Source organism: Acipenser ruthenus, chromosome 6, assembly GCF_902713425.1.
Source record: "Acipenser ruthenus chromosome 6, fAciRut3.2 maternal haplotype, whole genome shotgun sequence".
NCBI classification, from domain to species: domain Eukaryota; kingdom Metazoa; phylum Chordata; class Actinopteri; order Acipenseriformes; family Acipenseridae; genus Acipenser; species Acipenser ruthenus.
Window position 1 is genome coordinate 38455 of NC_081194.1, and position 14998 is coordinate 53452.

A 14998-nucleotide genomic window follows, 5' to 3' on the forward strand; every position below is an offset into this window, starting at 1 on the left:
AGCTTTGGGAGCATATATGGAAGGTGTCTGACACAGATCTCTATAATCCCACGTCTCCGCTGCTTTTCAGCCATGGTGATCTGCAATACCTGGGTTGGACAGTTTCATTATATACCTCTGGGTTAATTATTTCCTTTTTTATTTAATTAATAAGTCGTGTGATAAATTACTTGAAATATTATTCACTACTAACGATATGCCACCCACCAATGGACAATTTAGGCAAGAGCAGTAAAACGTATTATTAAACAACCAGGCACGAGGAATTTATTTATTTATTTATTGCATTTATATAGAGCTTTTTATACAAAAGTATCGCAAAGCACTGTACAGTACATAGCAGAAAAAAGAACACGCCACAATACATTTGTATTTACAAATCACAGCTTTATTACATGAGCTTTACACTGCTTTTGAGTTGCATTCAAACAAGATGTCACCTGACAACCATGGATTACCAGGCGAGATTCTCTCCTGTATCTGTTCTCTGTGCATGGAAACCACGTTTTCCAGAGCAGTCTGCAAAAACAGCACGAGAACGCTACGCATGGCTAATTTGCATATCGATATCGGCTAATTATCAAATCTCTTTACTCACTGAGCTGAGACGGGACAAAGTAGGCTTACCTCTTTATATATATATAACAGAGAAAATCCAGCTAACAGCTTTGTAGGAAAGGACAAGACACAAAATATTCTATTCACAGTAACTGTTATTTAAATATACAATTTCAAGAAAAAAATTGAATTACAGATGAAGTGGAAATGAGAATGTTGAAGGAGGGGTGTCAGTAAGGCCAGGTCTTGCCCCTGAAATACTGAAGGTGATACAGTGTGAACCTATGTACTCAATGAAGTCTGAGACAGTGTGTACTCAATGAAGTCTGAGACAGTGTGTACTCAGTGAAGTCTGAGACAGTGTGTACTCAGTGAAGTCTGAGACAGTGTGTATTCAATGAAGTCTGAGACAGTGTGTACTCAGTGAAGTCTGAGACAGTGTGTACTCAGTGAAGTCTGAGACAGTGTGTACTCAATGAAGTCTGAGACAGTGTGTACTCAATGAAGTCTGAGACAGCGTGTACTCAGTGAAGTCTGAGAGTGTGAAGTCTGAGACAGTGTGTACTCAATGAAGAGTTAGACAGTGTGTACTCAGTGAAGTCTGATACAGTGTGAACCTGTGTACTCAGTGAAGTCTGAGAGTGTGAAGTCTGAGACAGTGTGTACTCAGTGAAGTCTGATACAGTGTGAACCTGTGTACTCAGTGAAGTCTGAGAGTGTGAAGTCTGATACAGTGTGTACTCAGTGAAGTCTGAGACAGTGTGTACTCAGTGAAGTCTGAGGTACTGCCATTACATTCTCCACCTTTGTGACCACATTACTGATTGGGACGCCAAAGTGTAAAAAGACCTCTGATCCAAATGAAACTGCCCTCACACAAGACTATCAAACAGTTCTGCATTACCAAGCAGTTTTATTAGTGCTGAAGGAAAGTGTGAGATCTTGTATCAGACCTCACAGTTCTGCACAAACACAGCCACGTGGTCACATTGATGGAAAATGTAATGACGGAACCTCAGGCTTCATTTTGTACGCTAGCTTCATCATTCAAATTGTGGGAACATTCAGACTTATTGTTTCATGAATTCTTCAGGGGCCCAATCCAGACTTTATCGGCAGTCTCCCGTCCTTTAACAGCAGTATCATTGACACAGTTTCAGTGCATCCGTAGAGCACGACAGGAAGGGGCAATGTTAAAATGTGATGTATAGTTCAGACCCTCCTCCAGTACTGTAACTCACTCCCAAGGGACTGGTAATCACAAACACTGCAGGATGTCAGCATGCAGGACCAGGTTTTTCTGGGTTATGTTTTGACATTCCCCCTTGCAAAGCTACCGCGATCGACTGCGTCGGTGAAACAGATTTTCAACCCCTTATTTGCTCTTATTTAACCCTCTTCTTTGCGTGTCGAAAGCTTCTGTTGTTCACAGCAGGGATTCTCAATGCAGGACACCATGGAAAGCAGACTGAGCTGTCTGGTAACTACAGGCTCCCAGACTGCATGGTGTCTACAGGCTCCCTGACTGCATGGTGTGTACAGGCTCCCTGACTGCATGGTGTCTACAGGCTCCCTGACTGCATGGTGTCTACAGGCTCCCTGGCTGCAGGTGTGTACAGGCTCCCTGACTGCATGGTGTGTACAGGCTCCCTGACTGCATGGTGTGTACAGGCTCCCTGACTGCATGGTGTCTACAGGCTCCCTGACTGCATGGTGTCTACAGGCTCCCTGGCTGCATGGTGTGTACAGGCTCCCTGACTGCAGGTGTGTACAGGCTCCCAGACTGCATGGTGTGTACAGGCTCCCTGACTGCATGGTGTCTACAGGCTCCCTGGTCCACTCACTTCACCAGGCTCGTACTCTGTGGGAATACTATGAGTTACCCTGTGAAAAAACCCCACTACCTCACATAGACAATCTCTCTCTGATTAAACATGGGCAGCTCTTCACTGGCTGTGGTGTACACTATGCTTCAGATGGATAGCCATGGGGTAAACCTCCCACAGAGGGAGGGTGGCGCTTATCGGGTTAAAAATCCATTCCTCATCTCTGAAATGAATCACAATGCAGTCACACAAGGGAATATGATACACATTTCATGAAAGAACGGGTTCATTTAGTTATTTGTGTTGTTCCTGTTTTCTGACTGAGGGTATTTCACATTGCAAAGCAAACCTTCTAGCTTTAAAGCAGAACTGTTTTATATCCCGGTGACGGGCTGAGAGCTTATATTAATGAGTGAGTGGCCGTGGGGGAATTACAGTCTATTCAATTACAGTGGGATGGATTAGAAGAACCAGATTTACAATATACACAGGTCTCTGGTTGACAAGAAGTCATGCTTTTTGCATTTATATTTTATACAGCATATATATATGTAAATATATTCATGTAGGCTCACATTCTACAAGGTGTAAAATACTTGTTCACTTTTGTGTGCAATTAGTTTCCTGGTTGTCTTGCTTCCCTCCCGCTCTCTGATCAGGGATTGGTCCCCCAGGCTGTCACTCCTCAGCTGACAGTGGCGACGGTCTGTGCCTCCCCTCCCCCGGCCTCCGCGTCGCTGTCCACCTGGTTCGACTTCGTCATGGACTTGAGGCCCTCGAGAAACGAGCTCACCGTCTCCTTCACACTCTTCTGCAGCAGCCAGCCTTCACTCTCACTCTCTGGGTCCTCCGGGTTCGACAGGCTCTCCAAGGAGGTGTGCAGGTACCGCAGCCCCACCATCACTGCCCCCTGCAGGTGGGGAGGAGCAAACACACGCGTGTTACACAGAGAGCCAGCAGGCAAACACATCCATTCCCCCGCCTCCCCAGCTGCTCCCCCCTCCTCTGCTTCCCCCACCCCCCCACTCTCTGCTCCCTCACCTCCTCACTCCCCACCTCCCCCACTGCTCCGCTCTCCATTTACCCACCTCCCCAGCTGCTCCCCCTCTCTCTGCTTCCTCATCTCCTCACTCCCCCGCCATCCCAGCTGCTCCCTGCTCCCCTGCTCCTCTGCTTCCCCCACTCCCCAACTCTCTGCTCCCCACCTCCTCACTCCCCTGCCTCCCCAGCTGCTCCCTGCTCCCCCGCTCCTCTACTTCCCCCACTCCCCCACTCTCTGCTCCCCCGCCTCCTCGCTCCCCGCCTCTCCAACTGCTCCCCTCCTCTCTGCTCCCCCACCTCCTCGCTCCCTCGCCTCCCCAGCTGCTCCCCCACTTCCCGCTCCTCTGTTTCCCCCACTCTCTGCTCCCCTGCCTTCTCACTCCCCCGCCTCCCCGCTCCCCCGCTCTCTCTTCCCCAGCCTCCCCACTCTCTGCTCCCCCACCGCTCCCACGATCCCTACTCCCCCCTCTCTGTTCCCCCACTCCTTGCTCCCCCGCTCTCCTGCTCCTCTCTCCCCCGTCGTCCGCTCCCCTCACTTCACCACTCCCCCGCCTCCCCACTCTCTGTTCCCCTGCTCTCCAACTTCCCGCTCTCTGCTCCCCCCACTTCTCCGCTCCCCCGCTCTTCAGCTCTCCCGCTCCCTGCACCTCTCCTCACCTCCAGGAGCAGGACAAGCAGCACCAGGATGCCGATGGAGTTCAGCATGCCGCTGTAGTAACTGAGCAGCGCCTCTCGACAGCCCCGAGTCCAGATGTTCAGCTCCTCGCTCTGGTGGTCGTAGCTGTAGTGGGCAGAGTTGTTGGTGATCTGGTACTGGATACAGGGCCGGGGCGAGCTGGGGTTACAGCAGCTGAAGGGGACCCCGTCCATCAGATACTTCCCATCCACGTTACTCTTAATGCGGCTGGAAAACAACAGTGAGAGAAGGTGAGATGCGACGCCCAGCACACGCTACACTGGAGCTGCAAAGACAACTAGAGCTTAGACCTACAGCGTGCCTGCGGAACAATATTTAACAGAGCCAATTGAACACATACATGATTAAGATTTAATTGAATTAGAAATAAATATAGCGTCCCTTAATTTATTGCATTGAAAATTTTACTAAATGGTAATTGAGCTCCAAGTGTGATTGGCTAACCTACAGAGGTAATGGGGCTTTCATTTTCTAACAGACAGATAATGTCCTCTAAAACTTCCTTTATTAATGGTTGTTTCTACTGTTATTCAGCTGACAGTCTTCGGATTGTCCAGTTGTTTTGAATTATGTGTATACTGTTATTTAAATGGTCTGTTTGTGGCAGTTGTATGTGTGACATGCTATACAAATGTATTGTGGTTTGTTCTTTTTTTCTGTACTTTACAGTGCTTTGCGATACATTGTATAAAAAGCACTTTATAAATGCAATAAATTAATTAATTAATTAATTAATATAAATAGGGAACACACATTCTATTACGAATTTAATTGGGATTCTTGGTCACGAATGAAGGCACAATATTCAGAATACAGCGAAGTGAGCAGCAGCACATAAGCTTCCTTGCAGAATTCAGAATATTACGCACTTCACGTAACTTTGGAAACTAAAAGGAATTCGTTATGCATATAACATAGACAACACCAACAAGCTAGCTGTGTTGAGAGGACCCCCTCCGTGAACAAGCTAGCTGTGTTGAGAGGAACCCCCTCCGTGAACAAGCTAGCTGTGTTGAGAGGACCCCCTCCGTGAACAAGCTAGCTGTGTTGAGAGGAACCCCCTCCGTGAACAAGCTAGCTGTGTTGAGAGGACCCCCTCCGTGAACAAGCTAGCTGTGTTGAGAGGACCCCCTCCGTGAACAAGCTAGCTGTGTTGAGAGGAACCCCTCCGTGAACAAGCTAGCTGTGTTGAGAGGACCCCCTCCGTGAAAAAGCTAGCTGTGTTGAGAGGACCCCCTCCGTGAACAAGCTAGCTGTGTTGAGAGGACCCCCTCCGTGAACAAGCTAGCTGTGTTGAGAGGAACCCCCCGTGAACAAGCTAGCTATGTTGAGAGGACCCCCTCCGTGAACAAGCTAGCTGTGTTGAGAGGAACCCCTCCGTGAACAAGCTAGCTGTGTTGAGAGGAACCCCTCCGTGAACAAGCTAGCTGTGTTGAGAGGACCCCCTCCGTGAACAAGCTAGCTGTGTTGAGAGGACCCCCTCCGTGAACAAGCTAGCTGTGTTGAGAGGAACCCCTCTGTGAACAAGCTAGCTGTGTTGAGAGGAACCCCTCCGTGAACAAGCTTTATAAACATCACAGTGTATAAACATATAAACATACGGTATCAAACAACACTTTTTATATAAATACAAAGTTACATGTTTTGTTTGCTTTTAATCTTTACGAAAAAAAGGAAACAGTTGATAGAAGTTGAACAAAACATTAGGCTCTTTGTGCAAGATATCCTAATTGTGCCATGAATAAAAAATAAAAAGAGGTTCAAACCAGCCATTGACACACAAACACATCCACCTGTTCTAACGGATCTAAAGCCTCCCAGCCGATCACCCAGCCTTCGATGTCATGAGAATATTCACAGGCTGACTGTGAAACAGTTTTATAAAAACATGAAGCCAACATGAATGCCTTCTACATTGGAGCAATACACTGCAACACAGAGCATCAAACAAGAAGCATATTAAAATACACTGCAACACTGAGCATCAAACAAGAAGCATATTAAAATACACTGCAACACAGAGCATCAAACAAGAAGCATATTAAAATACACTGCAACACTGAGCATTAAAACGAGAAGCATATTAAAATACACTGCAACACAGAGCATCAAACAAGAAGCATATTAAAATACACTGCAACACAGAGCATCAAACAAGAAGCATATTAAAATACACTGCAACACTGAGCATTAAAACGAGAAGCATATTAAAATACACTGCAACACTGAGCATCAAACAAGAAGCATATTAAAATACACTGCAACACTGAGCATCAAACAAGAAGCGTATTAAAATACACTGCAACACAGAGCATCAAACAAGAAGCATATTAAAATACACTGCAACACAGAGCATCAAACAAGAAGCATATTAAAATACACTGCAACACTGAGCATTAAAACAAGAAGCATATTAAAATACACTGCAACACAGAGCATCAAACAAGAAGCATATTAAAATACACTGCAACACTGAGCATCAAACAAGAAGCGTATTAAAATACACTGCAACACAGAGCATCAAACAAGAAGCATATTAAAATACACTGCAACACAGAGCATCAAACAAGAAGCATATTAAAATACACTGCAACACAGAGCATCAAACAAGAAGCGTATTAAAACACCCTGCAGGAGAAAAGCAAGAATAGGAACCTGCCTGGAGCTGCCAAGACCTCAATGCTGTTTGAGGAAAGGACGTGAAGCAGCATTTAATACAACTAATACTATAGTAATAAGAGAGGCACTGAAACAACACACACACACACACACATTACTAAACACAAAAATGAATGAATCCATGCATAGCAAGTGAACTGTTATGTATCAATAGATAATGTGTTAAAAGAATGCACTGAGCTTTCTACAGACCATGCACCTCTAGCTCTGGGTTTGTTTCTGAATCACTAATACAATATTTTAACATTCTACTCGTTTAATGTAATATCCAAATAAAACAACACTAGATGAATTGAGCTGCTCATGGCAAACAGCAGAAGAGCAGGAGGGAGACTTACTCTTTGACCTCCTTGGAGCTGAAGTCCAGGTAGCGGTTGCTGATCCACTGGATCTCAAACCAGTCCTTGTAGTTATTATTCCCGCAGCAGCGGAACTCGATCTGCATCATGTCCAGGGTGGTCTTCATGAAGCAGCGGCCGGGCGTGTCTGTGTCCTTGTAGTAGCGCATGCCGCTCTTCAGCCCGTGCATCAGCGTGCTCTCCAGGGCCAACCGCATGGTGAAGCACAGCCCAGCCGTGAGGAGCAGCAGGATGTTGAAGATGAAGCAGGTGGCCAGGAAGGGCTTCAGGAACGGCTTCCACTTGCTGTACTTGGCCAGGTCCAGGGAGTCATAGCAGATCTTGCCCCCGAAAGCGTTCAGGGCGCAGGCCAAGATCCCCACGCAGATCAGGGAGTTGGGGACGAAGTGGCTCTCGGCATTGTCCATCATCTCGCTCCGTTTGCGCAGCTCCACTTTGAGAACCAGTCCCAGGCTGAAGACCAGGACCCCGGCCATCACAGAGAACCAGTTCATCAGCCATAGTCCCTGGGCAAGCGTCACCCTCTTCTTCAAATCGAACTTCACCGTCATGAGCGCCATTCTGCCTTTCCACACTGTTCTCCAAAAATATGTATCTATATATTTATATATGTATTCTTTTAATTAAGAATTAAAGAACAAGAACAAATATAAATAACAAAGTGGCAGGGAAATCTAATTAAAAAGAAGTTTGTAATCCGTTCCATATAGCAGCTGCAAAAGGCAAGACTTGTTTGAAGTCCCAGGCTGTCCATCCATGCTGACCACCCAGTTTCTCGTAACCTAGAGCACAACAACCAAAAACTTATCACCCCCCCGAAATTTTTTTTTTATATATGCAGTATATGTATTTATTATTATTATTATTTTAATACATATAAAAGAACTGGCCAGTGGGCTTTACAGCTATTTCAGGTCCTTTTCCAGCAAAGGAGAACGATTGTCTGGGATCCAGATGATGAACCCTGAGGTTCAAGGACGTCATCCTAATTACACTAATCAGCCTCATCCCAATTACAAAAATCCCTGTCAGCAGATGAGCCAGGAAATCCGGTTTTACTGTTTAACTAGTTTGGTCATCTTGGTCACGTGGTCATCCTGCCTGTGCTGTAGGAGCGCACAGACCGTTTACAGCGGCTTGCTGAAACAGAGCAGTGGTTCTCAAACTGGGGCACGGCAGCTCTCGTCAGGGGGCACGCGAGAAAAATCCACTAATGGAGGACAACACATTTTCTTACCACGTTGTAGAACTGTAGAACATAGCAATCCAATCAACAATGTTGAATCTCCATTGAAATAAAACCACAGCCGTACTGGTGAACCTTTCCTTTCTGTTGTGTGAGGTTCACTCTGGTCGCGTTCTTGTCTCCCAGAGCTGGCTGCGCTTGCTTCTCCTGGCTGCTCTCTGTTTGACGTCACACGCAGCTACTAGATGAATGCCTTCACAGAGCTTGCTGCGCGTGGCTGCTCTGTTTGACGTCACTTTGCTACTAGTAACGCCTGCTCCAAACCTTTGGGAAACTAGCAACATCACCTATTTATACTCTAGTTGCATAATTAATTACTTATTCTATTTGTCTGATGTATATAATGAAACTGAATTACATGTAATTATTTCATTTATCACAATGTCACACATGGGGATTGCATTCATTTGCAGTGCATTATAACTTAGTTTTAATTTTTACACGGTCTATAGTTAGTTTCTGGCTTATCAGACTATACAGAGTCACTTTGATGTCATTGTTGAAGATTAACTTTATTGAAATAGTATACATTACTTCTCATGGATTAGTACATTATGTTTAATTTACTATTAATTTCTATTTTATATCGATTCATTCATTTATTTATGTAACACTTTCAAATAAGTGTCTGTGATTCATGATGAATTACGTATGAACTCATTTATCCGCATGATGTAATTTTTCATGCATCTCCTGAGAGCAGATTCTGCGCAGATCGCACATCTCCTGACAGGGCCTGCGCTGGAGCAGCCCCGGCTCAAAACAATAGACGAGCGTTGGCTGACAAAGAAGTATGTAGCAACCAGATGCAATCCTCACTCCATGTGCTACTGCCACCTAGCCAGGGGGTGTGAATCACCTTCCAGTCATGTCATTAATTATCTTATGAATGATGTGTAATACAAATTAAAATGATTTGACTCTTTTTCCACAGTTATTATACTTTTCAAATTTTCAGATATTTATTCTAAAGGTTTAAACATGTAAAAAAAAATAAAAAAAAATAATAATAATCCTAAATGGCTGAAATGAACCTAAAACCGCTCTGTTATTTTCAGCAGGTGTATGAAAGGCTATCAGGGACAGCAAATAACCTACTTTGAATTAAGGAAAATAAATCAGCTTTAATAACAGGTAGTTGAAGTGAGATATGTGACCATATGTGCAAGTATCTGAACTATTTCTGTCCCAGATCAAAATACAGTACTGTCTAACAACCCCTTAGTGAGAGGGTGGGGGGGGTGGGGATATCCTGCCTGTTATAATACTTATTAATTTCTCTCAACACCATCCCCATTTTGGTTCTGCTCAGAACTGTTGTTCATCTACCAAAGCTGTCCACGCTCCGTCTGCACAGACCGTGACGTTACACGCAGACTCCCGTCTGCAATCTAGACGGCAAAAAAGTGTTGTGAACACACCCATTGTCTTTTTTGGTTCACAGCCATGGAGAGCCTCCCGCAGCTACTTTTCAAAGCTGCACCTGGCTGTGCTGGATCTGCAGATTTTGTAGGGTGTAGCTTCGTGACGTCATGCAGCATGCCTCGCACAACGGGATTCTGTGCAGAACTGCAGATCTGTGGAAATCTGTGCTCCAAGAATGCACCCCCAGCCGGCTGCTGACAGTGAATGAGAGTTGAGCACACACATTGCTAATTTACATATTATAGCAGGGTGGTGGGACTGCAGTCTGTGGGCTAAAAACAAACAAACAAACAAACAAACAAAAAAAAAACCTCAAAGACTGTCATTGTATGATGTTGCTTCTTTTAAATGTGTAGTATTTACTAAATAAGATTACTCTCTGGAGTTTAAATGTTGAGTGTTAGTAGTTTAATCACTTCAGTGTTTCATCTACCTTTACGTTTTTAAAGAACAGTGTTATTGAGTTGAGCAGGCAGCTGGGCCGCCCTAGACAGTGAAATCACTCACTCGTTCTGCGCTGGAGCTGGAGCAACACGCCTGTTATCTTTACTTGCAATGCTTGCATGTGGTTTTTCATTATTAATTCATTTGTTGAAGAACTCCTTTTTCGTGTGAGTGCATTACCGTACGCCTTATTAATAAAAGCAAAAGCACGATTATTATTATTATTACAAAAATTGATTCCTGGTATTCATTTTTTTTTTTTTATCAATCCCGAAATCCTGGGATTGGGAAGTGTCCGGAATTGGATTTCCTACTCCAGACACAAGACACACAGCATTTTACATTGTCTCAGCTCAAGTGTTAAACGAGTTGAATAAAATTAAAAAAGCCTGTATTTGAACTTAAAAAAAAACAAAAAACAAAACAAAAAAAATCTGTTTTCTCTCTACACTTCTGCATTTGTTGGAAGAAATGCATGTCTTTTGTTGAGAATTGCGTTTTGATTTTGCTTTAACTTGAAATCTTAGTTTTGTTTTTCAGAAGCAGCACCTGTTTTTGGACTCATTTCAGCAGTTATTGGAGTCTGGGTTTTGAAATCATTCTTCATGCCATTTTTCTCATTTCTGCAGTTATTGGAGTCTTCATGGCATTTTTAGTTGGTGCATTTGCACCTTGGTTGTTAACTAATTGTATTTTATTTAGTTTGTTTTTAACAGCAGTTTTCCATTTACAGTACTTCATCTAGTAATTAGAAAAGACCAGATTTGGTCCTGTTTTCATAAGTATATTATGACCCCATCTCAGATGGGGGTACGTGGTAGGCTAGATTATTGGAAATGGGTACAGGGCCTAAAAAGTTCGGAAACCATTGAAACAGAGGATATGAGGGAAAGCCAGGCCATGTCTCAGTATATTAGACCCAGAGTAGTGAGCTGCTGGTTAGTTAGAAGGGTATCAATCAAGTCACTGTGACCTACAAACAAATCTGTTCAATAATTACTATATACTTTAAACCAGGTCACCATGACCTACATACACAGATATAACAAATACTCACCATACAATTCCATCAAAGCTGACAGATGGTTCTCAAGATGCAGCCTTCAATAGTTCAACCAATCAGCACTATGCAGCAGTTCCCCATACCTACACCCACAGTATGAGGAATAAGTAACAAACATCTGTGACAAGTTGCATCAAATTTGGGAGGATTTTTTTAGCCCAATTAATCAGGCAAGATCATTAGGTTTGAATCCCTGGATTTATAACCTACTTTTACTTACTTTTTACAGCCACCTCAGAGCTACAGCGTTATAGGACAACACAGCTCTGGACAGCTTACAAGCAAGCCCGCAGGCGCCTGGGCAGACTACAGGGGTCGCTGGTGCGATTGCTCTGGACGTTTGACCGAAGGGTTGTGGGTTCAATCCCAGGTTGGGGACACTGCTGCTGTACACTTGAGCAAGGTACTTTACCTAGATTGCTCCAGTAAAAACCCAACTATATGAATGGGTAACTGTATGTACAAAAAAAAAAAAAAAAAGTGATATCTGTATAATGTGAAATAATATATAATGTGATATCTTATAACAATTGTAAGTCGCCCTGGATAAGGGTGTCTGCTAAGAAATAAATAATAATATATATATATTTTTTACATCTGATTGTTTCATCATATATGCCATCAAATATCATTAGATTTGACCACTCCACAGACAGGCCAATCAACATCATTAGATTTGTCCAGTCCACAGAGGGTTGACAGGCAGTTGCAGTGAACTGTGAGGGATTTTTCATAAAGCACTCAGAACTGTGAAAGGCATTGAAATTCTCAGCATGTCAGTGCTATAATAATATTAGTATTGTTATTCAGAGTACTGACGAGCGTCTTCAGAATGCATGTAAAACTAATGTGATATCTTGTAACAATTGTAAGTCGCCCTAGATAAGGGCATCTGCTAAGAAATAAATAATAATAATTATTATTAATTGCAGCATTAAAGTAAAAGTTATATTGAAATCTTTAGCCTTTTTATTTCACATACATTTGATGTTTTTTATTATTATTTGTTTTCTCCAGAGATGAATCTGTACATCTGCTGAAGAGAAGTATATTGCACAAAGCAACACTTAAATATATGAAATAAAACACATAAGAAGTTACTCAGTGGAACAGACATCCGTCTCATTTTTAATTTAGTCTCTAGGAAGGACACAGTCAATGAGTTAACAAGTGACATCATCAATAACTACATAGCGCAAGCAAGCAGACATTTTTTTAATGGATTTCTAAAACAGTCGGTATATATCGTGTGTTGAATCATCACTGGAATAATTTGCTTCTAGTTTAACACTGAACAGCCAGGGAGTTTAGGGTTAAGCTGAGACATGAATACACACTCCAAGCTGCTTCAAAGCAAGTAACTACCATTGGCCACAAGTCACAATCCTACATGAGTTCAAGGTGTTCCACAAACATATTATTTGAGAATATTCTATACAGAACTGCTGCATATTATTAAATCCATATTATTTTTCAGTCCTCTGCATTTACATCACATAAACTGTATAGATCACTACATGCCAAATCAGCCAGTCGAGAGACATTGAATCAATCTAGTGTGACAACATGATCAGAGCTTGTCAATCTGTCATACTGTATGCTCAGAATTGCACTTTCCTATCTTAGTGACACACAAGCATGAAGAGTGATCATTAACCCATGAAAGCGCACAGAGTTCTAGAATGATATCCTTGAGAATGTCATCACATTATACTGAGATGGTGATTTAGAGTCAAGGAAAAACACATAGTACTGAGTACTTCTGGAAGATTCATATTTTACCAAATAGATACATTTGTATCATTTGCTTGAATATGCAAGGCGTAGGTTATACAGGGTTTTCATTATCAAAATAATATGAATAAAACAAAAGTGGGTTTGCACATTATTTTTTAAATATGAAGGACTGAAACAAATGAATAGCTACATCATACACTAATAAATAACGCTTTCATACAAACTCAAGTAGAAACAAACAATCAGGGTTTGCATTCATTCTAGTTCACAGGTGTGTGTGTGTGTGTGGTGCTCAGCAGTCAGCAGGTGGGTCTGCCTGCCGCTTCAGTGACAGCACAACACAGCAACTCCAAAGCGCTTGCGCTGTCTGGTCCATTACCTGAACAGGTTCGTGTTACTCTGTGGCATCCTGAAGTGCATACATGTTGTCAGGTGTAGGGCCCCTGGTATTGAAACCAGGTAGTGTAGCCATTCGTTTGGGTTTTAGTGCAACCCCTTTGCATGGCTTTAAACCCAGATAGTTTTCCTCTCCTCCTCGGGAATAACACTCCAGTTGGGAGAAGGGGCGTCACTCGACAGCCAGTTGAAATCGTCCACCTGGGTCCAGTTGTTTCTCTCCCTGTCTAACCCCGACACCTGGAAGTCTTCCTCCAGGCCCGGGTAGCTCCAGGTAAAGGGCGCAAACCGCACCCCGCTGCAGTCCTCTACAATGGCCCGGCTGGTGACGTGCAGGTACGCCCGGCTGTCGGTCGTGTTGTGGGTACGCAGTTGCTGGCACGGGAACGCGAAGGTGCAGCCCGAGCAGTGGTCGATAAAGACGGAGCTGGACACGGGCCCGCACAGTATGGTGGAGTCCCTGACGTGTTTGATGTGGAGGGTGCTCGGGGCTCCGAACAGCTTCACCGTGCAGCTGGACAGGTGTGTGAGCAACACGTCCCTCTGATTAATCTCATCCGCCCTCTTGATCAGAACCTGCGAGACCACATTGGAAAAGCCGCACAGCGCGCTGACATCATCGCTGTTACCTGGGGACGCCGTCACAGAGGCAGCTGTCAAATCAATGGGTCTGCTTGCTTGCTCGCCCCCCTTCCTAGGTTCGGGGGTCTCTTTGTTTGTATTATTAGCCCCGACATTGCGCGATCGGAAGGCAAACTTCTTCTTCGGCAGCAGCTCGCCTCTCTTCTCCGCCAGGTCACTGTGGAGCTTCTGCAAGGCGGCCTGGGCCTGCCGCAGCTCGTACTGGGGCAGGAACACCATGCTGTCGTTGAGAAACTTCTGCAGCTGCAGGATCCGAGCCGAGATATCCTCCAACCGGCCTGCCAGCGACCCTGGTTCCGCCTCACCGCCGCCCACCAGCAGCTCCTCGATATCCGCCTTCTCCTTGGAGAAAGTGCTGGTGAAGAAGTCGCTCTTTTCCTCCGTCACCTCCTTGCTCTGCTTTGCCTCTTTGCGCCTCTCCAGCTCCTCCTGCCTCTCCTGGTCCCGCTTCTGTAGCCTCTCTGGGATTCTCGCCCTCCTGTCCGTCCCCCCGACTTTGACAGAGACAAGCTGATCCATCTCAGTCTTTCAGTCTCGTCAATATTGTGCTGTTACAAGAATTAAAGAACTGCGCGGACAACCACTTCTGAATAAACGCGAATCTCACTGGACGAATCTGCCCGGTCTCTTCTTGTATGCGCACTTTTCATTGGTGTTCGTTTATTGTTTATGACTTCTTAAAGGCACAGCCCCCCTTTTATTAAAATATTTTAATGAGTCGCTTTGCCCCAGTATCACTGAGAAACCCTGCCGTTTCTTTTAGTAGTGGCCTAAAGTGTATTTATTGAGGAGACTGAGATGGCTGCTGCTAGACTCGTGTAGCTTTATCAATAAAATCATTTTCAGATTTGATTTGTTTATCAGTTCGGAGTCAATAAGGGTTGT

At 44.2% G+C, this 14998-nt stretch overlaps 2 protein-coding genes across 2 annotated transcripts; both read right to left on the minus strand.

The window, feature by feature from the left end:
• Positions 1 to 257: 257 nt before the first annotated feature.
• Positions 258 to 8133, minus strand: LOC117971251 (peripherin-2-like). The gene is made up of 3 exons (XM_034919349.2): positions 7140 to 8133; positions 4083 to 4329; positions 258 to 3294 (listed from the first exon to the last, which is right to left on the minus strand). The coding sequence occupies exons 1-3, from the start codon at positions 7718 to 7720 to the stop codon at positions 3070 to 3072; spliced, it is 1053 nt and encodes a 350-aa protein (XP_034775240.1). The 5' UTR covers positions 7721 to 8133; the 3' UTR covers positions 258 to 3069.
• A 4306-nt stretch (positions 8134 to 12439) lies between these two features.
• Positions 12440 to 14967, minus strand: LOC117410733 (tubulin-specific chaperone C-like). Its single transcript, XM_034017503.3, has one exon. It carries the CDS (start codon positions 14630 to 14632, stop codon positions 13583 to 13585), a length of 1050 nt encoding a protein of 349 aa, XP_033873394.3. The 5' UTR covers positions 14633 to 14967; the 3' UTR covers positions 12440 to 13582.
• Between the last annotated feature and the right edge of the window lie 31 nt (positions 14968 to 14998).